At 41.5% G+C, this 23,948-nt stretch overlaps 1 protein-coding gene across 2 annotated transcripts in view; it reads right to left on the bottom strand.

The window, feature by feature from the left end:
• Positions 1-23,948, bottom strand: part of LOC109645785 (xenotropic and polytropic retrovirus receptor 1 homolog) — a 64,205-nt gene that overhangs the window by 23,347 nt on the left and 16,910 nt on the right. For both annotated transcript variants that reach the window (XR_011238746.1, XM_069511095.1), the window contains exons 2-7: positions 15,741-15,792; positions 4,400-4,501; positions 3,991-4,214; positions 3,028-3,177; positions 2,756-2,839; positions 311-392 (exon numbers count right to left, since the gene is read on the bottom strand). Coding sequence is in view for 1 of the 2 variants with exons in the window: in XM_069511095.1 (XP_069367196.1) it covers positions 311-392; positions 2,756-2,839; positions 3,028-3,177; positions 3,991-4,214; positions 4,400-4,501; positions 15,741-15,792 (694 nt within the window). In the remaining variant the exon portion in view is untranslated. The remainder of the gene's footprint in view (positions 1-310; positions 393-2,755; positions 2,840-3,027; positions 3,178-3,990; positions 4,215-4,399; positions 4,502-15,740; positions 15,793-23,948) is intronic.

Genomic DNA, 23,948 nt, shown 5'->3' with positions numbered 1-23,948 from the left:
CATACTATTTTAATACAACATATTGTTGTAGTAAATTGCAGTGGATCCAAAGGCACATTCATTCATTCTAGCAAAGTAATATAAACCAACATTCAGTGTTAATTTCATACATTATGTATGTATAGAAAAATTAAAACAACTTCTCTTGGTCAAAGGAAAAAAACACCAATTCCTCATTTTGTTTCAGAGTGTTCAATTCTGTTTTTTCCTGCTGTGAACTACTCTAACCAAATGTTTAAGTATCAAACCTTTAAAGTCGCAATAATAATAGATCCTTTAGTGTGTGTGTGTGTGTGTGTGTTTGTTCTACCTGTAATGACCACTGTAACCATTAAGACAAGGAATACTCCACAATAAAGTCCGACTCTAAACGTGGTCCAAGCAGGTGCAGGCTGCGGGTAGAGACACAGGCAGCATCTTAGCAGTATATCATGATACGATACAGAGTGAAACACAATTAAACACTTCAAGTAAAGTTAATTAAAATAACATGATTTATATAGACGTTATTAATATTCTGAACCGTAAACCAGTGCGTGAATATCTCCCATAACTGGTCCCCTAACTTTTCTGTACACAGATAGTTACACCATCCACCAACCCAGCCACCCACCTACACATCGATCCATCCATCTCAGTATGTATAAGGACATTATATTATGTAATCTTCTTGTATGTCTGCAGAAGCACTGCTGCAGTTCTCTGTTATTTCATTATGTCTTCAAACACAGCATATTTTTGTATAGAATTAATAACATTTAATTTGCTTTGAAGCTCATTGATTAGAAGCAGCTGTTCGCTCAACTGATCGGGGAGGCACAGGTTAAGGGAGGGGGCAATACACTGGTAATATAATTTTGTAATTAATACAAAAAGAGAGAGATATTTTCTGTTTCGAGTTTCTCCACAGCTCATCTCAGTGATCATATTCAAAAGACTTCTTATCAGACTGGAGAGACAGATGCTACAAGCTTTTAAATATTCAATTGGTGCAAGTACTAAAAGTTTGAACTTTTAAGCATTGGGGAATGTTACTGATTGAAATAATGATGAAATGATTACAACTTGAAAACTATGGGGGATGCAGTCCAGCAAATTATTAATGCATTGAGAATATAATACTTTTGTGTTGAAGCTGTTCATATTGATACTGTATTATTTGGTTTTTATTGTTTTATATATATACTCAGCAAAAAAAGAAATGTCCTCTGACTTTCAACTGTTTTTACTTTCAGTAAACTTAATGTGTGTAAATATTTGTATGAACACTAAAAGAGTCAACACCTTAAGACATAAACTAAAAATGTTTCACAGACATGTGACTAACAGAAATAGAATAATGTGTCCCTGAATGAAGGGAGGCTCAAAATCAAAAGTACCAGTCAGTATCTGGTGTGGCCACCAGCTGCTTGAAGTACTGCAGTGCATCTCCTCCTCATGGACTGGACCAGATTTGTCAGTTCTTGCTGTGAGATGTTACCCCACACTTCCACCAAGGCACTTGCAAGTTCCTGGACATTTCTGGGGGGAATGGCCCTAGCCCTCACCCTGCGATCCAACAGGTCCCAGACGTGCTCAATGGGATTGAGATCTGGGTTCTTCGCTGGCCATGGCAGAACACTGACATTGCTGTCATGCAGAAACTCACGCACAGAACGAGCAGTATGGCTGCTGGCATTGTCCTGCTGGAGGATCATGTCCGGATAAGCATGCATAAAGGGTACCACATGAGGGAGGAGGATGTCTTCCCTGTACTGCAAGGCATTGAGATTGCCTGCAATGACAACAAGCTCAGTCCGATGGTGATGTGATATACTGCCCCAGACCATGACGGACCCCCCACCTCCAAATTGATCCTGCTCCAGGGTACAGGCCTCGGTGTAACGCTCATTCCTTCGACGATAAACAAGAATCCGTCCATCATCCCTGGTGAGACAAAACCGTGACTCATCAGTGAAGAGCACTTTTTGCCACTCCTGTCTGGTCCAGCAAAGGGGGGTTTGTGCCCATAGGCGGCGTTGTTGCTGGTGATGCCTGGTAAGGAATGCCTTACAACAGGCCTACAAGCCCTCAGTCCAGCCTCTCTCAGCCTATTGCGGACAGTCTGAGCACTGATGGAGGGATTGTGTGTTCCTGGTGTGACTCGGGCAGTTGTTGTCGCCATCCTGTACCTATCACGCAGGTGTGATATTCGGATGTACCGATCCTGTGCAGGTGTTGTTACATGTGGTCTTCCACTGCGAGGATGATCAACTGTCCGTCCTGTCTCCCTGTAGCGCTGTCTTAGGCGTCTCACAGTGCGGACATGGCAATTTATTGCCCTGGCCACATCAGCAGTCCTCATGCCTCCCTGCAGCATGCCTCCCTGCAGAATGCCTAATGCACGTTCACGCAGATGAGCAGGGACCCTGGGCATCTTTCTCTGGGTGTTTTTCACAGTCGGTAGACAAGTCTCTTTAGTGTCCTGCGTTTTTAGAATTGTGACCTTAAATGCCTACTCTATGTAAGCTGTTAAGGTCTTAACGACCATTCCACAGGTGCATGTTAATTAATTGATTATGGTTAATTGAACATGCATGGAAAGCATTGTCTGAACCCTTTACAATGAAGATCTGTAAAGTTATTTGGGTTTTTACAACATTATTGTTGAAATACACTGTCCTGAAAAAGGGACGTTTCTTTTTTTGCTGAGTTTATATATATATATATATTTGTCCTAATACTAAGTTTAATCCAAACAGATACACAGACAGACCTGTGCAGCTCCAAGGGGAGGTACCCTCAGCCTCTTCATGGCCTTCTGCCTGTCACCACCTTCCAACTCTGTTGTGACCAGCGCCTGAGAAACAACTGAAAGGATTTAGAGATTTGTCCTGTTCCTCTTTGACGATACCAACGTCTTTCAGAATCGCAACACTGTAGTAGCAATCACATTTATGTGAATATGAGCAAGACGAGATGCATACAGTAGTTGTATTTGCCCCTGGACAAATTCAATACTCTACATATAAACAATTGTGTGTGCACCTCAGTCTCGGAGATAAGCTGGGTGATTTTCTTGCATGTGTAAAATGGAGCCACTTCAACATGGGCCACCCTCCAGTCGGCCCCCCTTGACGTCTCCAAAATCTTATCATGCTTCTTTAGGATCTTCCTGAAACCTGTGAAGTTTAGGTTCTGTTGAGACATAGAGGGAGGGACAGAACAGTGTTTGATGAAATACCAGCTGATTGAACACTTGATGAAAAATGGGCCAGCTGATGAAATGCAGACTGGATGTGAATTATAAGTTTATTGCACTGACTGCACTAACCCTAAGAACAACCTCCTTTCATTGCTTAAAAGACTAAGTGAGAATAAGCTGTGGACATCCATGTTATAAAGTTAATGTGGTGAATCATTTTAGCTCATAGCAGTGTGTTCACACATCCAGTGGCTGTAGAGCAACATTAGAAGTTGTAGTAGCATTAAAGTGGTTTCTGTCATTTATTCACTTCTTATCACTCTGGTTTAGTTTCCATGACTTCATTGCTAAATGCCTTATTACTTTCACCAGCTAATCACTGACATATATTTGGTGATAGGTAGGGGTGTACATTGGATGTTGCTGCTAGTCCTCTATGGTTTCATAGTTAAAAATAAGACGTTGACATTTATTTCTCTTTAGTTATGGTAACACTGCATCTGTATTAGCATTAAGAAAAAGACACAAACAAATTATTGGCCCTGAATTTCTAAATAACTGTTGCATCTCAAACCATAATTATGAACAATAAATAACTTTGTAATAACTCAATAACTGTGTGTCAACCTATCTGTACTAATTTAATTGCTTAAATAGGAATGATTATTATGTTGTATATATGAACAAAAAAGCAGTTTGCTTTCATTGAGCCTAGAAAAATTAAATCAAGCAGTAAAATTATGTCCCTTGAGTTTGGTTATATGTCTGTGTGCGTTGAGATGCTGTGTGAGTGCAAGAATGTGCACCTGATAGTTCTGCAGGAGTATAAGGCTGAGGTAGAACTCGGAGAATGCCAGCTGCAGATCCTTGATGTTTCTGTGTTTACATCGTTCCTGCTGCGACAGGGCAAACACTGTCTTCCTCCTCCTCAGGCCGCTACTGTTAACCACGCTCTCTCTCTGGGCGTCCAGCGAGGACTGCAGCTCATTCTGCAGTGTGGCGAAACGCCGCTGAGCCTCAGCTAGCTTTTCTAAAGGGGTAGTAGTGGAAAACGGTTTTAAAGACAGAAAAGATTATATCCATTTAACATAAGTTCTACCTCTCAAATACATTCAGAACTTTATTAGGAAGGCCACAGTCACTTCATCACATTATTTTTACAGATTTGTCAGCTGCACATTAATGCTGTTAAGCTCTATTAGTTGCAGCCATTACCAGAGTAGAAGGTGTTGATCTTGGCCAGTTCTTTTTCACATGTCTGAAAGAACTTCTCCTCAAACTTGGCGTAGTATCTCTTAACTGTATCCTCATCTGTGACTGTGAGAAGATAAGATTCATTAGATTGATGAACAAGACCTTAATGAACCTCAATTTAAGATGGGAAATAAACAGGGGACTTTGTGTACAGTTATGTTTGTGTCTTCCTCTGCTTTATCACACTTCATACAGCAAAGCCCTATCCTGCTCTGACCAACAGGTGGAGCAGCGAGACAGCAGCAGCTTGTACTGCTTCCAGATGTCAATGAAGTTCTCCATTGTTGTTTCTGTAAAAACTTGATATTTTATCAAAGAAAGGGGTGGCAGGAGCACTGCTGGTGTCCCTCAAACCACCAGTGCTCATGGAAGGGAATATGTCAAACCATTTTTTGGGAAAACTTGTATCCAAAGAATAATGGCATGAAGAATCCAGGTCCAGGCACTCAAAATGGTTATATTTAAAGGTACAGTGTGTAAAATTTTGTGATATCTAGTGTTGAAGCATGTTGCAGCTGAAGACCCCTCACCTCACCCTCCCTTTCCAAACATGAAAAAGAACCTTTGGCAGCCTATAGTCATCATAAAAACTCAAAAGGTGTTTAGTTTGTCCAGTCTGGACTAATGTAAAAAACACAGCGGCCTCCATACAGAGTACCCCCTCAATGTAAATATAAAGTATTTAAATATAAAGGGCCTTTTCTGGGGTAAAGGAAACTACAATACATACAATTTAGATGAAACAAACTAGTGAAAACATCACAAGGATTATTCTACATGAAATGTCTGCCAATAGATCCCTTTCACCTAAATCTTACACACTGGACCTTTAAATGGAATTGACACTTTAAAGTACACTAACACATATCGGCTTATGCTTTCATCAGGGTGTACTGAGACAAAGATTAATTAATATCAGTCACTAGAGGTGTACAGGGTGAAAACATGAAGTATTTTACCTGGCCTCTAGGGGCATGACACAATGAACAAAATGAAAAATGGAGGGAGTCCCCTGATGGCCAGGAAAGTTAAAGTAAGACATTATTTGTTATAGCTTGTTCACTGTGACAAGAACTAAACACTCCATAAAAACACAAAATATTTGATATCTGCTCATTGTCCTTTATCAACAATTAAATAGAATTGAATCCCATAGTTTTATTCACCACTGCAACAGGTGTCCATGACACTGCTCTGTGACCACACACACACACACACACACACACACACACACACACACACACACACACACACACACACACACACACACACACACACACACACACACACTCTAACTCTAGTGCTACAACATCTGACAAAGCCCACATGAATAAAGTAACACATTAAAAATTATAATGATGAAGATCTAAGAAGAAAAAGGAGGGATAAGAATAACTATTTTTAACAGCTAGTCATAGTGACATCCTGATGTATGAGAAGTATTAGTTTGTTAAAATGTACAAAGGTAGGGTTAGTTCAGGGAACTTACTATGTTTGTCTCCAATAATCACTGAAGAACACAACACAATAGTTTTCAGATTGTTTGTGTCCCTCACAGAAAGATAGCTAAAGCAGCTTATTAACTCCCATCAAAAGATGAATTCAATGATGTAGTCATTGGAATAAAAAGCTATGTTCTAGAAGAGGCTGCACTCTTTGCTTGTCCTGTCCTACTATAATCTGTGTTAACACTAGCAGGCTGTCAAACATTGTACTTGTTAGGACTTGTAATGCTGGGATGAAGACAACATAATAGTTGTGTCTCTTGAGATAGTCATTGTGTCAGATACTGTAAGTGCAGACTTCACTCTACATTCCAACCAATCACAGCTTTCCATCATTCTCCACAACTGAGCTGAATTTTGTCCTTTTCCATCACATGGAAGCAATTGTCAACTGTCCTCTCAAAACGCCCGGCTAATGGGGCCATAGCTGGTAAGTGTTTGCCATGTTATTAGACTCATACTGTTAAATGTGGTTTGATCCCAACATAAGAGCTGATCATTTCAAGACTGTCATCAGGCATTATGCTCTTTATGAGGTTATCTCAGTCAAAACATTTTTGGTGACATTCAGCAGCTGTCATTACAATTCTGTACCATGTTTTCTCTAATGCTTCTTCAGTGTCACTGAGCCCACTGTTATGTTCCCACCCCCCCCCCAAAAATGATTGATTGATTTGATTGTGTGATCAGAAATGCTATAATATTATACAGTTATAGTTACCCCAGTGTTATGGTAAAAGTTTTAAGTGCTGTTCCTCCCATTAAGATGCCTTTTTTAAAGTTTCACCGGAACAGAATCCTGTAATCTTTATAATTTTTGATTCCAAGTCTTTCAGACTGGAACTGGGAGAGAGTCTAGAGTCTGGTAAACACTAATTGTACATTGGACACAGAGAACCTGTGTGTCTAACCACTAACATGCACCCAGTGTCATGTCAACAACAACCAAACAGCAGACCAGGCAGGTGGTTTTGAGTCAGGCTGCACTCACTCAGTGATTCACTGTTTTTCAGACTGTTTCTGGCTGCTTTTAGACAAGACACCAAATTAACTAAATTGGAGTGTCCCAGCCATTCACTGCCCCCTTCACCCCCACCCTCCCCCTTTCTCACCAGCACACCAACACAAAAACAGCCACCACAGTCAGACTACAGTAATCTCATTATCCCTTGTCAGCCTTATTCTGCTCTTTTATTTCTGTGTTTAAGCTCATGCCATCATGATTATAATCATTATTACCATTATGACATGTCTATCTCTCAGTAATAGGCTGTACTTCCCATTGGTCAATTGGTGTTTTTTGGGTCCATTATTCAGCTACACCCTCCTTTGCTCTCAGTTACACACACTTACACTTGGAATCCACCCAGTGCAGAGGTGTGTTCTGCCATCATGGCTCTGAAGTAGTAAGAAAATGACATAGTTTGCCATTTAAAAGGATAATGGCTGGTTTTATTTATCCTACCTTTCTCTGGGAGTTTAGGCATATACCTCAATACAGCAGCCGTGAATATCATGTGAGGTGCTCAGAGCATTAAAAATAACATAAAAATGTCTTTCTCTCTTAATCTTTCTTTCCACTACCCCATTACTGTGAATAATAAACATAATATAGAACATGCTGTCAAACTTTTAGGAACAATTCCCTTCATAGAAAGTACTTTCCTACGCTTAAATAAAACTAGCTAATAAATAAAACTAGCTAATAAATAAAACTAAAGCAATTATTATAATTCACTTCTTCTTTGGCATTCCAGAACTGCTGTGTTGTACTGCCACTGGCAAGCAGTGTTTTTAAATAGCGAAGAATTGATTTTCAGTAGTGTAGTGTAGATTGCTGGTTCTTAAAGGTGCTGTTGCACTGTTGTTTAATATTGTTTCAGGTAAATATAAATACAACGGTATTTTATTTTTGTAGACTGTCTTATTCAGTTTTGACTCTAAAATTAGATAATATGGCATTCATTATCTGTCTTTCAAAGGATTCAAACATTGCTAGGTCAAACAACAATGATAGCAATCATCACTTCCATACAGGGTACATAGCATACAGCTGTTAAAGAGATGTTGGTATTTTTTAAATGCACTGGTAACAAATTTTGTTTGGGACTAGGAAATTGGGTGATCGTGGAATGTTTGAAAAGCAGGAGAATATGAACCAGAGAGTGATCAAAGTATGAAAGCTACATGAGGAACTGTGCAATAGTCCTCAACTAAGCTGGGGCAGTGGTCCTGTATGTTTTCATCCCTAGTAGGGCAGTGAAGCGCTGTCTGTATTTTGGCTGTTGATGCCAGAGGTTTGCCCTAAAGAATCAGGAGAGTCTGGATGTTTCATGCTGATTAACTGCTCAGCCAGTTTTTTTGATGCCTCACTTACACAGGCCTGAGGTGGAACTTAAATGCAGACTGACAGACACAGTGATGCAGGTTCCACCAGAGCTGAATGGAAAGCACAGAACTGGTCTAACAGGCAACATGCAAAACGTCTGTGTTCTGAGGGGAACAGTAATGCATTATCTGGTGACAGCAAGGACTTAGCCTATAAGAATTATGAGCCTTTCATTACATGGAAGTGGAAAACATGGATTCTCTCAGACTCACAGCATCATTTACACACTTGTCTATTACTTCAAATACTGTAGCAAAATCCAAAAGGTATGTTTCTACCATTCTCAAGTTTTACCATGCAGTGATTAAAGTTTCAGCAAACACTCTACAGCGATAAATGGGTCATTTTGATGTCTGTATTCTCAGCATTTAAGAATTAAAGGGATAGGGGTGGGTGGAGTGGACTCAAACACTTCACGCACCCATCCATCGGCATAACCCTACCCTAGCCCTAACCCTGACATACTATTCATATAATAGCCTACATATTATGTGGCATAGTTGCATTTTTTCTTAGTTGTTCTTTCCAAACTTTATACCAGCCAATAATATATATAACTACTCCAAAACCCAGTAGATGAGACTAATTGTACTACCTACTCTCAAAACAAATGGCCATGTAATTAAAATGGAATTAAATGATCATTGTCATAGCTTTAATTGAAAACTGTGCTCCTTCCACTTCATTAGTAAGGGCTAGTCACAGACTAGACTTTTACACAAAACCTGCAGCAATCTTCAATGGATTTTTGCAGTAACACTGTCTTTCAAATGCTATGCAAGCAATTACAGATGGTGTATAAAGTTGCTGTGTTCAAAAGAATTTTGTAACTTTAGTTTGAAGTCAAATAATCTTTCATGGGAGTGACAAAGAGAGATACGATAATGGAAACAGAATGAGTAAAGGAAAAAGAAGTAGATCATGAGGGAGAGCATAGTACATAGTAAGGTGAAGGGATAAGTAGAATAATATATTGTTTGTGGGATTGATTTAACACGCTTCTGTTCATGTGAAACAATAATATCCAACATTTCTAAAATCTGCTTTTGTCTCAAAGTCCACTGTCTCAATCAGTTTCCTGGTTTATATATATATATATATATATATATATATATATATATATATATATATATATATATATATATTCAAAGATGTTAGGGCCACTTTCATTTTGAGCTTTTATGCACTGATATACACTGATCAAACTGGGCTTGATTTTATTATATTTCAACGTTAGATATTAAAGCAGAAAATTCGAACTATAACTATAATTGTGGGATCAAGCCATTAAACTGATAATTTGCTGTATAATTTACACCAATAGCCTAGCATTGAAAAGGAAGTATCATTTTGATGAAGAAGGGAATTTCTTCACGAGAGCAGAGAGAACATCTTTTAACATTTCCAGCGATTAACTGTACCTGTGCGTCATAAAAGAAATCTGAAAATAATCCAAAGTAAAGGGGAAGAAATGAAACAAAATGATAGCCAGTGAGACAGTGAGACAGTCAGCTGCATTTATTCATTAGTCAGAAAATGGGAATGGAAAAGCCTTTGAATCACTTGGTGCTATTGATGCACAACGACAACTCGCCGAGCAGGTACTGGGGGTGGAGAGGAGGAGAGAGAACACTTATTCCCCTGTTATTGTCCTCGGGGACTTTAATAAGGGGAACTTATCTCAGGAACTCCCAAAATATAAACAGTTGATCAAATGCCCGACCAGGGGGGAGAACACTCTTGATCACTGCTACAGCACCATCACCAAGGCGTATCATGCAGTTACCCGCGCTGCTCTGGGCCTGTCCGACCACGCTCTTATTCACCTGATCCCAGCTTACAGGCAGAAACTCAAACTTTCTAAACCTGCTGTGCTGAGATCCAAGAACTGGAGCAACAGAGAAGCTGTGGAGGAGCTGCGTGACTGCCTGGATAACACTGACTGGGACATTTTTAGAACTGCTTCCAACAGCCTCGATGAATACACAGATGCAGTGACGTCATACATCAGCTTCTGTGAAGACAGATGTATCCCAACACGCACCAGGGTGAGCTATAACAACGACAAGCCCTGGTTCACTGCAAAACTCAAACAGCTTCGTTTGGAGAAGGAGGCGGCCTTCAAGAGTGGGGACATGGATAGTTTCAGACTGGCAAAATACTCGTTTGGCAAGGAGATTAAGGAGGCCAAACGACAGTACTCAAAGAAGCTGGAACAACAGTTTGCAGCCAACGACTCCTCGTCAGTCTGGAAGGGGCTGCGAGTGATCACCGGCTGCAAAACCAAATCCCCCCACTCTGTGGAAGACCTGAAACTTGCAAACGAACTGAATGACTTTTACTGTAGATTTGAAAGACAATGGACCAGTTCTAACCCAGACTCCCAGCCCCCCCACATAGCTATTAAGCCTAGTTTATGCTTCTGCGTCACGTCGACGCCGTACCTACGCCGTAGGTCGTTGAGCATTCGAAGTTCTGCGTCGAGGGAACGCGTTGCTCTGCAATTCACCGCCATGCCGCTAGGGGGTGTAGCGGTGTGTTTGTGTGGTTATAGCCGAATCCTCGCTTTTTCTTCCGTAAAGTAAACAACAGTAAACAATGGTGACCGAGGTGGAGCAGCTGTTTTTGTTGTTGGAGCTCATCAATATTGAAGAACAAATGCTTATATTGCAAATGTTGAAGCGCAAGCTACAAAGAAAACGTTTGCGGAGCTGGTTTTTACGACGAGGAAGAAAGACCGGAAAAGCAACTGCCGGAACTTACGTTCTGAGCGGACCAATCACAGCGCTTACGGTCCCCGTCGACGTCCGCGTAGTTAGGATTTTTGGGAGGCGCACGTCAGGCTACGGCGTCGACATGACGCAGAAGCATAAACTAGGCTTTACACCTCTTCACCCCAGCCTGGACAAAGACTCAACCCCCCTCCCCCCCATCACACCTCTCTCTATTCAGGAGAGGGATGTAAACAAGCTTCTGAAGAAGTTGAACCCCCGCAAGGCACCTGGACCCGACGCTGTCTCCCCCTCCACACTGAGGCACTGTGCAGACCAGCTTTCTCCAGTGTTCACAAACATTTTTAACACCTCACTGGCTGAATGTGTTGTACCCGCCTGTCTCAAAACATCCACCATCATCCCCGTTCCCAAGAAGCAGAGGATCACAGGCCTTAATGACTACAGACCTGTCGCCCTGACCTCTGTAGTAATGAAGACCTTTGAGCGCCTCGTGCTGACCCACCTCAAGACAATAACCAACCACCTCCTCGACCCACTGCAGTTTGCCTACAGAGCCAACAGGTCCGTAGACGACGCAGTCAACATGGGACTCCACTTCATCCTCCAGCACCTCGACTCCCCCAGCACCTACGCCAGGATCCTGTTTGTGGACTTCAGCTCCGCATTCAACACCATCACCCCAGCTCTTCTCCGTGACAAGCTGACACAGCTGAGCGTGCCTGAGCCCACCTGTAGGTGGATCTCTAACTTCCTGACTGACAGGAAGCAGCGCGTGAGGCTGGGCAAGCTTGTCTCTGAGTCCCGGACCATCAGCACTGGAGCCCCACAAGGTTGTGTGCTCTCCCCTCTACTGTTCTCCCTCTACACCAACAACTGCACCTCCAGCCATCCCTCTGTCAAACTCCTGAAGTTTGCAGACGACACGACCCTCATCGGATTAATCACCAATGGGGACGAAGCCGCCTACAGAGAGGAAGTTAACAGCCTGGCTTCCTGGTGCAGCCAGAACCACCTGGAGCTGAACGCTTTAAAAACTGTAGAGATGGTGGCAGACTTCAGGAGGAGCCCAGCCCAAACTGCCCCCCTCAGCCTGTGCAACTCCCCAGTTAAAACAGTGGAGTCCTTCAGATTCCTGGGGACCATCATTGCACAGGACTTGAGGTGGGCGGAGAACATCACCTCCATCACCAAGAAGGCCCAGCAGAGGATGTTCTTCCTGCGGCAACTGAGGAAATTCAACATGCCGCAGAAAGTGATGGTTGAATTCTACACAGCCATCATTGAGTCCATCCTCACCTCATCAATCACCGTCTGGTTCGCTGCCTCCACTGCCAAGGACAAGGGCAGACTGCAGCGGATCATGAGGTCAGCTGAGAAGGTCATCGGCTGTGACCTGCCGGCCCTCCTAGACCTGTTCCACTCCAGGACCAGTAGGAGAGCAGGCAAGATCATTGCTGATCCTTCACATCCCGGTCACCACCTGTTCCAGAGACTTCCCTCCGGAAAAAGGTTTTGGGCCATCAGGACTAAAACCTCTCGCCATCTGAACAGTTTTTTCCCCGTGGCAGTGGGGCTCACAAACAAGCCCCCTGCATCACACTGACTCTGCACCGCACTGACTGTACCCCACCACACCCCACCCCCTGCACTTAATTTATAATTTATTACTTATATACTACTGGCACTATCACTAATCTCTGCACCTTCGCACAGCACGTGCCCATAACCCTGTTAATCTGTTAATGTATATATGTATATTCTTTATTTTATTCTATTTTATTTTATTCAATTTCTTACATATTGTTGTTTTTTATATTGTTGTTTTATGTACATAAGTAGTGCACCAATGACACCAAGGCAATTTCCTGTATGTGCAAACATACTTGGCAAATAAAAGAATTCTGATTCTGATTCTGATTATTGCATGTGACTGTAGACTACTGTATAGAACATATATTTAGAGTTAGAGAGACAAAGGCCAGGCTGTCAATTACTCAGTCAATGAGCCATACCATACCTGATAAAAAAGAAGGAGGAAGTATGGTAGTGTATAACACACCAAACACTATGCTGACACAGGAGGTGCAGAAGCTGTTTTACTTCTTTGTCTGTGTCTCCACTGGATGCTGCTATCAGGCACAGTATTTGGTACAGGTCACTTTCTTTGTCAAAGCTCAGCAGCCAACTGACAAACACTTTGGGTTGTGTTTAAGTGCATATAGTACAAGTGAAATGCAACATTTAACATTGCCTGTATGGGCTGTTCCATCAGAGATACCTGGCCTTGTCTGCATAGTGACAGTGTTGGAGTCCTCAGGCATGCCAATAGCTGTGACACAAAAACCTCCTCTGGCGAAATTTATCTGAAAACAGCTTATGTTAAAGAAAGTACTAATAAAGAAACAGAGGTTAATGTAACATTTTGCATTAAAGGTACAGTGTGTAGAATTTTGTGATATCTAGTGTTTAAATTGCATGTTGCAGCTGAACACCCCTCACCTCCTCCTTCCAAACATCAAAATGAAACTGTGGCAGCCTTCAATTGTGATAAAAACTCGAAAGATGTTTAGTTTGTCCAGTCTGGACTAATATAAAAAACATGGCGGCCTCCGTAGGGAGGACCCCCTTGATGTAAATATAAAGTATTTAAATATAAAGGGCCTTTTCTGGGGTTAAGAAAACTACAATTCATACAATTCAGATGAAATGAACTAGTGAAAACATCATGAGGATTATTCTACATTATATTTAATATAATATATATATATTTATATATAAATATATAATAAAAATACTTCCCTTTCACCTAAATATTACACACTGGACCTTTAACTACTGACTATAACTAATCACTAACTACAGCTGAGTCTTGACTGGAAAGATCCAATCAGGAGGCAGGTGACTGTGTAATAAAGGGGCTGGAAAACTCCAGAGTACTGTGGATGCCAGGAAAACGTAACAGTCACACTTTTTGATACTCTAAATATTTATAATAATTAATGTGGATGTAGTTAAGCATGCTAACGTGTTGATGTTTATTTTAATGTGTTAGCCTTCTACCATCTTCTACTCAGCAGGAAGCACACACAAGTTTAAGTAAAGCTAGTGAGAATGTCATTAGTTCCGCAAGTATTTAAACTTGATGATGGTGCTAAATAAAAAGTCTGAGGATCACCAAAGTTAACATTCATCATGAGGGGGACATAAATACTTCATACATTGGGAAATATATACTGCCATAGATGCTGAGTTATTACACAGAATAAGTTAAATGTCTGACATTGTGGTGGGCTCCGCGTCAGGGGGTCTTCTGAGTCAGATTCTGGGTAACACTACTGGAACACTAATGTAAATACATTATTTCAGCAATCCATCCAGTGGCTGTTGATATAGTTTACAATGAGTTCAAGTGTTTGACAAACCAGCCATTTTCTCATATGAATTCTGGTCAATGTCCACAGATCTTTTACAACAGTTTCAATGTCTATTTGTTGAATATGTCATGTATGTACATTTTTGCAACACTTCCTGAAGCCTAGCCGTTTCAAAATAAAAGCACTACAGCATTTCTGTTGAGTGAATATGTTCGCTTGTATAAAAAGGGTTTTATTGCAAAATATTGGCAGGAACGGAAGATGCATGGCTTCATACTGTATAGCACTGGTATTTAATTCAGTACAAAGAACTACTTTTAAACAAGGAAATACAGCAGTCATAATAGAAACCTCAGAAAGGCTGTAGTTATTTTAAGAGTTAACATAAAGAACTCTCTCTCAACAAGAAACAACCACTACATGCAGCAGAACCGCTGCACAGCCCCTCCATGGCGTGGCCGCAGCTGGTGTGACCCAGGCAAAAGACAGGCCAAAACAGGTTTGTTAACAGTTCTTTTGCAATTTTTTGTCTATTTAACTGGTCTAAGTTTGAAAGACCAATGCAAAAAGAGCCCATCTTCCACAGAAACCCTTGAAGAGGCTCAAATGCCTAACTTGCATTCTAGTTTCTTTTGTGTGTGTAAAGCACCAAGCAACATATAACATGTAAACCGTAACCTGTAACATTTCCACCTGCTATGACAGAACTAATGGCTAGATGCTTTGGACAAAGTGTTGTTTGTCATTTGAATAAATTACGTGCTTAACATTTTAGATAGATGGAGGCTCTAGTAAAATTCATTGTCAAAATAACATGAAATATACAAGAAAAAACACATTGTACTTGTCACACTGTTCTGTATCATTTCATGAGTTAACAGCACAGAGGCCTGTAATTACATGATGATAATAAGGACTCTGTTAACTGGTTTTAAGACTCTATGAAGCCTTAAATTGTGGTCATACTCTGGCTGTATTTTCACAAAGACACATTAATTGACATTAACATCAACCCATTCAGACCAGTTGAGAAATATATCTTTCTCTCTAAGGGCATGGTTACACACCCAAATGTGAGAGCGAGGAGGCAATGAAAAGATTCACTTTCACATGAACCCATAGCAATGGTTTGACAAATTTAAGCCAAATAAATGCCATCTGCATATACCCTCTGGTAGTGCAAGGCATTTCCCCCAGTATCATGTTTTACATAACATAATATTTTACTTATATATGTTCAGGTCAACAGACCCAGGATAACACACATACATGCAAGCACACACATACAGTCTGTAATACCTTCAATAGATGGGGCCTGGTCTTGAGCAGCATACAGCATCTCTTTGAAAGCCTGCAAGAGGGAGAAATTAAACAATTACATTGATAGCCTCATCTTTTTAAATTATGTCTACAAGGTTATCCAGAGGTTTTGTAATTAATACATTAGTGGGATATTTTATAATGTCAAATATCATGATACATACACCCAGAGCATTGAACTGTCAGTGATTGTCTATAAATATGGAAGCCACCTCCACTTATTTCAACTGTACACAGATGAAGCTAAAATATCCAGAACACAGGCACTGCCATCTTGTCCTGCTGTTTGCTTGCTAAATAGTACAGCACTGTGCTATCCAAAAAGTTTAAGTGAGGGCCAAAAACTTCTAATAACAAGACATAATAATAACAAGGAGACATGCTTTTCAAGTAATACTGTCCTCTAGTTTGTTGTATAGTTTTTTAATATGTTTTTGCATATGTAAAAGGTCTGCAGAGTAAAGGTATAGCTCTTCTCCTTCTGAAGCTCCTTGTCAGTAGCCAGGCCGATACTTCAGGGGAACAGAGATGTCATCATGTTAAATCACGATGGCCCACATTTTCATAATGCACAACTTGTGGCTAGTCTGGTATCCTCCCTAAAAAAGCAAGGTAAAGCAAGAGCGAAGGCTAACTGTTCCTAAACAGCTAGAAGTGGTTGACCAATCACAAGAGTGGGCCAGCTGGCCAATCATAGCAGACTGGGCTTCAGGTATTGTACATAGCTGACTAAATCCAGTGTCTGTTTTAATGTAACCAGAATATAGTCTGCACATATGGTGACATTTTAGGAACATCAAAACAGCAAAGTAGCAAATCACTCAGCATGACAGCTTTGTGCCAGATAACATTTTTAAATGATTTCTAATAAATAAATCATTACATCATAGATGTAATGAAGCATCTTGATTAGTCAGGTGAGATAAACTCACACACAAACACACACACACACAGAAAAGAAATGCTTGCGGTGGACACCGTGGACCAGATGAAGTAATGCCTCTACCTACACTCGCAAAGATCAAAATATTCTACATATTCATATAAAAATAAGTATGCATAAAATATCAATCCATTTGTCAGTAAAGACACATACTGGCTGGAATATCAAACCACACCATTGCACACAATTGTTTGCAGGATGCATAGCAATGAGGTAATGTATCGTAATTCTTATTCTGATCTCATCCTTCTTGTTTGTAAGAGATGTGGAGTTGGCAAGGGACACAATTGGAAGTGCTGGCCCAGAAGGCTTACCCTTTAGCCTAGCCCTTAGCCAAGTCTTTAGCCTAACGCGTAGCCTGGCTCGCTTGCACCAATTCTGTTTCCTCTCCCTCTGCCTAATCATAGGCTTTACCAGTCTGACCGCTATTTAAAAACTCCTTGTAGGAGCTTTAATGTCTTTCATGGTCTTTCAGTTTGAGAGAAGGGTTTTTTTTATTACTTTTTGATGATTTGCTTGTGTTCAAACGGTGCGCATGGACTCATGTTGTTCCTTCCTTTGCTCCAGCTTCAGCTCTTCTCTCCTTGCCTTGCTCTCAGATTTGTCCTCTGCTCTTATTTTATGCAATTCTGTCAAAATTCTCCAATCAATATATATCAAGGCAAAGTTTTTGATTGATGAAATTGTCTCACCCCCATTTTATGGGGATCATTATTATGTATTTGTCTGTGATGCACTCACTCTGTCCTCTGTTAATGCAGTGCTGGTGATGCAGTAACTCGGTGTCCTTCATGCTCTCTGTTAGTGAGTCAGCAGTGTATACTGCAGCTTGTCTCTGCTGTAGAGCGCATGAATGGACAACAGTCATTCAGTGTCAGTGATGGTAAGACAGGAGGACAGACATGGCCTTTTTCATCCACTCTCGATCAAGTGTTAGATAGTAGAGAGGTCAGTCAATGTTGCCGAATTCCAACAGAGCACAAGACCACAATGGCCTCACTGTGTGCACAGTGCCTGCCAGCTAGTTAAAGAACAGCAAAGTGGGACACAGTGGATTCTGCAGCCAACAGCAGAGCAAGTCAAGATCACGTTAAAACGATAGCAATAATTATGCGATAGAACTATTTTTCTATAGAATTTTAAGACATGTCGATATAACGTCTAAATAATTCATTCCATCTTGACAGACAACACTTAAAGCTAATGATAATAAGAATAGTGCCGCGCATAGCATAGAGTACAGGAGAAGCACACATGCTAATGTTAGGGCTCCTGCATAGAGGTGAATGACTCTGTATCGATACATTGACTGAACATAATCATGGTTTCTGCTACATTCATTGTTTTAGTGGTTTTCCACCACTGAATAATTAAAACTCGCACTGTTTCAGTACCAGGACAGACGGACATTAAAGGTCCTCCTATGTCAGTTTCCTCCCCACTACCCCTCTGATATTTGCGCACTTTACACGTTTACTTTGTGTTTGTTTGATTCGCTCTAGAGTTTATGAGACACATGTTTAAACATGCTACACAACATGAGACTGTGATGCACTTGAACATAAAGGACTATCTTCATGTTTTTTTGGAAATTACTGCAAATATTCTGCCTATTCCACCAAGGCAGTTCCAGGGCCAGACCCAGTGCCTAATCTGGAACCAGTTCTTTGTGTTCAGAAAAACTGGTTCCAGAGTGGCACCAACTCATTGCTGGTCTAGAAGTAATACTGGCTACATTAGAGGGCGGGATTGAGACGTCAACAGTCACATACAGTATATGGTAACTTAATGATATGGCTCTAAGGAGGGTCTAGCCCAGGGGTGGGGAACCTTTTTCACATCAAGGGCCATTTCAATTTTTCCAAAGTCCTCAGAGGACCATACCATTATGAACACATAACTAAAGATGAAAAAAAAGACAAAAAAAGTCTATAACTGCTGTGTTACTAAGCCTCATGTTTGCTGCATGTCTAGACTCACCTAATGTGATGGCTGGAACTGTTTTTCTCTAGCAAGGCGTCTGATATCAGCTGGCAGTGATGATGATGCTACTCGAAGCTGGTTTTCCAAGTTTGAGTCAGTCAGTCTTGAGCGGAAGCGAGTCTTTGCAAGAGTCAGTTTTGAAAAGAACTGTTCACAGCGATACGTTGTCCCAAACAGAGATGCAAACTTCAGGGCATGAGTCCTCAGGATGGGAAAATCCTCAGCACGAACATACAGTTTGTAAAAGTCCAGCAGAGAAAGGTTGTGGTACTTGGCTTTGAGCTCGTTGTTGTTTTGCAGATCAATTATTTCCATTTGGAGGTTGTCTGGCACATCAGACGGTTGCACATTAAATGGTGTCGCAAACACGTCGAGTTCCTTTTGTATATTTTTCACATCATGAAACCTCTCATCAAATGCCTGGATGAGTTTTGCACACTCACCAGCATATTCAGTCGTAACATCAGGCTTTTGTTCTTGTAGGGTGGGAAAGTGCACAGTGTTTCCCCTTTCCAGCTGTCCTTGCCACAGCCTTAACTTCACTTCAAATGATTTCACATTTGAAAGCAGAGAGCTGATGAGCTGGTTGGGACCTTGCAGCTTGATGTTTAGCTCTGACAGGTGCTTGCTGATGTCCACCATGAAGGCCAGATCACGGAGGAACTTGCCATCACTGAGCTCCATGACAGGTTTACCCTTCATCTCCATGAAGCGTCTGACTTCTTCCCGCAGTGTATAAAACCGGCGAGCATATTTGCACGACTCAGCCATCGCACTTCACAATGATAAACCAGATCACCATACTCTGACTCAATCTCGCTGAGTAACTCCTTGAACTGGCGGTTGTTCAGCCCTCTGCCTTTAATGAAGTTTATGGTGGACACAACTGTTGTCATCACATTGTTAAGCTTCAGGGAATGTGCACACAAACTCTTGATGTATGATACAGTGGCATACAACTAAATCACTTGGATCCAGACTCAGTCGGCTCATTTCTTTTTTGACTAAAGCAGTCAATCCTTTTTGCACGCCAACCATTGCGGGAGCTCCGTCAGTGGCGATGCCGCTCAACTTCTCAAATGGCAGTTCAAAATTGTTCATGGCCACAATAACTTGATTGAACAAATCCTCACCTTTAGTAGTGCCATGCATGGCTTGCAAAGACAGCAACTCCTCCTTTGTTTCAAACTCAGACGTAATCCCACGCAGAAAAATGGCAAGCTGCGCTGTGTGTGTGATGTCTGTTGTCTCGTCACAGGCCAGAGAAAAATACTCAAAGTCTCTTGCAGTGTTCTTGAGTGTTTTTTCAATATCTTGCGCCATATCAGTAATCCTTTCTGAAACGGTTCTCCGGGACAAACTGACGCTTTGAAATTATTTCACTTTGTCGGGCGCGAGCAGCTCCGCGGCGGCTACGAGGCACTCCTTCACGAACTCTCCTTCAGCGTGAGGTTTCAGCTTCGTGGCTATCAGTTCACTCACCACAAAACGTGCACGCGTAATATTCTCTCTGTCAGTCTGTGGCCGTGTGAAAGCTGCCTGTTGAGCACCCAAACTCCGACGAAGAGCGTTAATTTTATCCAAACACATTTGTCCTTTCAACTCGTCGAGTTTAGCATGCTTCGAGCTGTAATGGCGCTCGACATTGGCCTTTTTCATCACCGCAAGCGCCTCGCCACAAACTAGGCACACTGGCTTGCCTTTCACTTCAACAAAGAAAAAGTCATTTGTCCATTTTTCCTGAAATACGCGGCATTCTCCGTCCACCTTCCTTTTCTTGACAGTCGCCATGATGCATCACTTGTCTGTGTCGGTACTTGTCATGTGTCAGTCACTCCGACCCAATGCAGTGGTACGTACATCACATGCTGTGTTCACTGACCCTGACGTTGACTCGGACATAGGACTCTCTCTCGGAAAACTAATGACGGGCGATATATTTTTTTTCCTGATTTTTTTTTTAATTCATGTATGCATATATGAAGATATAAAATATAAAAATTGTATTGCATTGCGGGCCAGTTGAAATGGCCTCGCGGGCCGTATACGGCCCGGAGGCCGGACGTTCCCCACCCCTGGTCTAGCCCATGGAAAAGCAGTTCTTATAAGCTTTGCAGGTTAAACCAGCACTAGCACAAGTCCAGCACTATAGCACTCGGTTCACTTTGATGGAAAGGGGGTAAGGAAGTGCTTTTTCTTAACCAAACACACAGTGCTCTGTAATTGTTTGTGTTTTAATTGTGTAAATACAACCTGAGGTATAATCTGAGGAAAGAACTCAGGATCAATACAAAACAGTTTGCCAGTGTAACCTGAGATGAAACACTCAGCAGGTAGAGGGGACAGAGAGGAGAGGAGGGAATCAAGTGTACTGCTGGGAGACCCATGTACTTCAGCTAGCATTCCCATCAGCTCCACAGACTTCACTGTACAAACAGCTTGTTTTCACTCAATCACAATATATCCACAAGCCAAGTAGAAGCTTACTCCCAATTCAGGCCTCGTATCTCCTAAATTTTTCCACATGGGATCAACATTCCAACATGCTGTGTGGGAAACAGACAATCAGTCAGACAAAGTGTACCTTAAGATTCATACAACTGCCATATTTCCATTCCATGATTTCCAATATTATGAATACCATAATTTTTATTGTCCTCATGATTTAAAAAGAGAGAGGCAAAATTAAGTCTATTAAACACAAACTCTCCAGTTACCTTAAAAAGCTGTCTCAACCGATTAAAGTTTCTATGCCACTGATGATGTAATTAATTACCCTACAATAAACTATATAAACTATAAACTGTCTATATATCATTCAACAAGTACTACTCTAATGTTAAGAGCGAGATAGGGGATGGTGTGTTTACTTCTTATGAAAAACACATGGAGACCAGTGAGTCTTCAGTCAAACTTCTTGCATTAGCTGAAGAGCAAACTGCTTCATATAATATAAAATACACATATTATTGTCAATTATAATTTCAGTGAGTCTTTCCTCTAGTAAAAATTAAAAAGCATGAAACCCCTAGTCACTAGTCCGGCCAATACTTCCGGGGTAGAGCTGAGCAATATGGCCTATAACATTAGGTATATCGGAATATTTTGAAATCTCCTCTAAAGCACTGTACAAATGTTAAATTCATAAAAGTCCACAGGAAGTGGCTAAGCTAGCGGACTTTAGCATTTCCGAAAGTCCCTGAATGCATCTTGTCAAAAGACACAGCAGACACTGTTGTGTTTTAGGCTTAAGACACTCCTTCCTATGGAGGACCAAAAATTACTTAAGTATAAATAAATAAATAAATACAGAAATAAACAAATGACTTAAATTTATTTCCATATTTATTTCAGTCTCATGCAGGATTAGTCACAGGACTGGGATGATCCAGTTTTACCATTTCTGCCTGTCAATGCTGACTATGTGTGTCTCGTCTCATGTTGTAGGAAACAAAAACTCCAGCTCGATACAAACCAACTACAGCTTCTCCTCTGATCATGAAGCAGCTGATCACTGAGCAGCTGTGACCAGAGAAACTGTGTGTTTCACTGTTTCCGCTGTTCTTCAACTAAGTCTCTGACCTGCTGCCTCATGAACGAGCTCTGATCTCACTGTGTGTCACTCTGAGCGAGTGAGTGGGGGCAGAGCCCAGGGGCCTGTGTGTCTCTGCGCTGGCTGGCTGGCTGGCTGGCTGGCTGGCTGGCTGGCTGGGTGGGAGGGAGAGAGCGCGCGCGCGCGCGCGCGCGCGCGCGCGCGCGCGCGCACACACACACACACACACACACACACACACACACACACACACACACACACACACACACACACACACACACACACACACACACACACACACACACACACACACACACACACACACACACACACACACGTTTCTCTTCCTCTTTCTGTCCCTCTCTCTTATCCCTAATCCCCAGCCACAAGTAAGCAAAGACTTTATATCTTGATACTAAACTGTCAGTAGGCTTATTTGCCATAAATTGATTATGCTGTCACTCCTCACACAAACTGACAAACATTTATAAATGTAATAGTTAATCAATGGCGCCGGATCATGAATCCGGATCGTTCCGGTCACTTTAATCCAGATATCCAGGCTGTGTGTCACGTCTTGTTTCATGTGTGACAGGTGAACTGTGTGTGCGCAAAATGTTGGACTTTTTTTCAAAGTGTTTAAATACGTGTCTCATAAACTTTTGAAGGAATTAAAGAAACACAAGGTTAACGTCACACATGTACATTACATACTTATATAACATGCTGTGCATGCGCTGTAGTTGATGCTGGACAGTTTTTACAATGACCTGTACACCGTGTTAATCAACTACTGTTTAAGTGATAATTTAAACTTCACATGGTAATACTGACTGTCTGGAATTTCGCCATGGTTGTGAAACTGGCAACATGCTACTTCCCAAGCACAGAATATATAAAACCAGGACATTTTAAAACATCTGCAGTTTCTTGACAAAATAAAGACATGTTCATCAGGCAAGACTAACCTCACTACAGTATGAGGAAATAAATATTATTCATAATGTGTGAACGTGTGTGTTTATACTGTTGTTCTCCCTCCCTGCCAAAGGGTGGTGCTGTTCACTCTGTTCTGTGTTTTTGCCTGTTTCTTTGAGTTTCAGGTCCATTTCAACCAACCGTCCAGTCAAATGTGAGACTACTGTGGAAAACCAGACCTTATTCTGGTACAGAAGCTGTGGAATGAGCTCACAGAGCTATTTCAAACCGGGTTATTTTGGCTCTGATGCAGCTGCACTTCTCTGTCTGTAGTCTCTACTCTGTCTCCAGCATTGTCCCACCCACAGCACCATCTGATTGGTTAAACATAGAGCCAGGTAACAGCCAATCAGCAGTGAGAGCTGTGCATGCACACTGCTCACTCACACAGCAGAGAGGAGAAACAGTTTTGAGGAGAGGAAAAGCTACGGTGAGCAGATATATGTTTCGAAGGTAAGTTAAGGCAGAAAACTCTCCCAAAATTGTAATAAACATCCCAGCCCTCTACAACTCACAACTACTAGTAACGTTACTGTGAGCCAAATAACGTTATATGCTCGCTTGCAGTCCCTCCAGACGGGCTGCTGAACATATCGATATGGAAATAGTCCATGATAGTAGACATATGTGTGTGGGTTAGACATTTAGACACACAGACACTTCTCAAACTTTATTTTGGACAGACTAGATCCGGATTGTGCTGGATATAACGCGCCATATAGTCACCCTT

Source organism: Paralichthys olivaceus, chromosome 16 (genome assembly GCF_024713975.1).
Source record: "Paralichthys olivaceus isolate ysfri-2021 chromosome 16, ASM2471397v2, whole genome shotgun sequence".
Lineage (NCBI taxonomy): Eukaryota > Metazoa > Chordata > Actinopteri > Pleuronectiformes > Paralichthyidae > Paralichthys > Paralichthys olivaceus.
The sequence above is the reverse complement of the archived record's forward strand: the minus strand, read 5'-3'. Positions and strand labels throughout refer to the sequence as shown.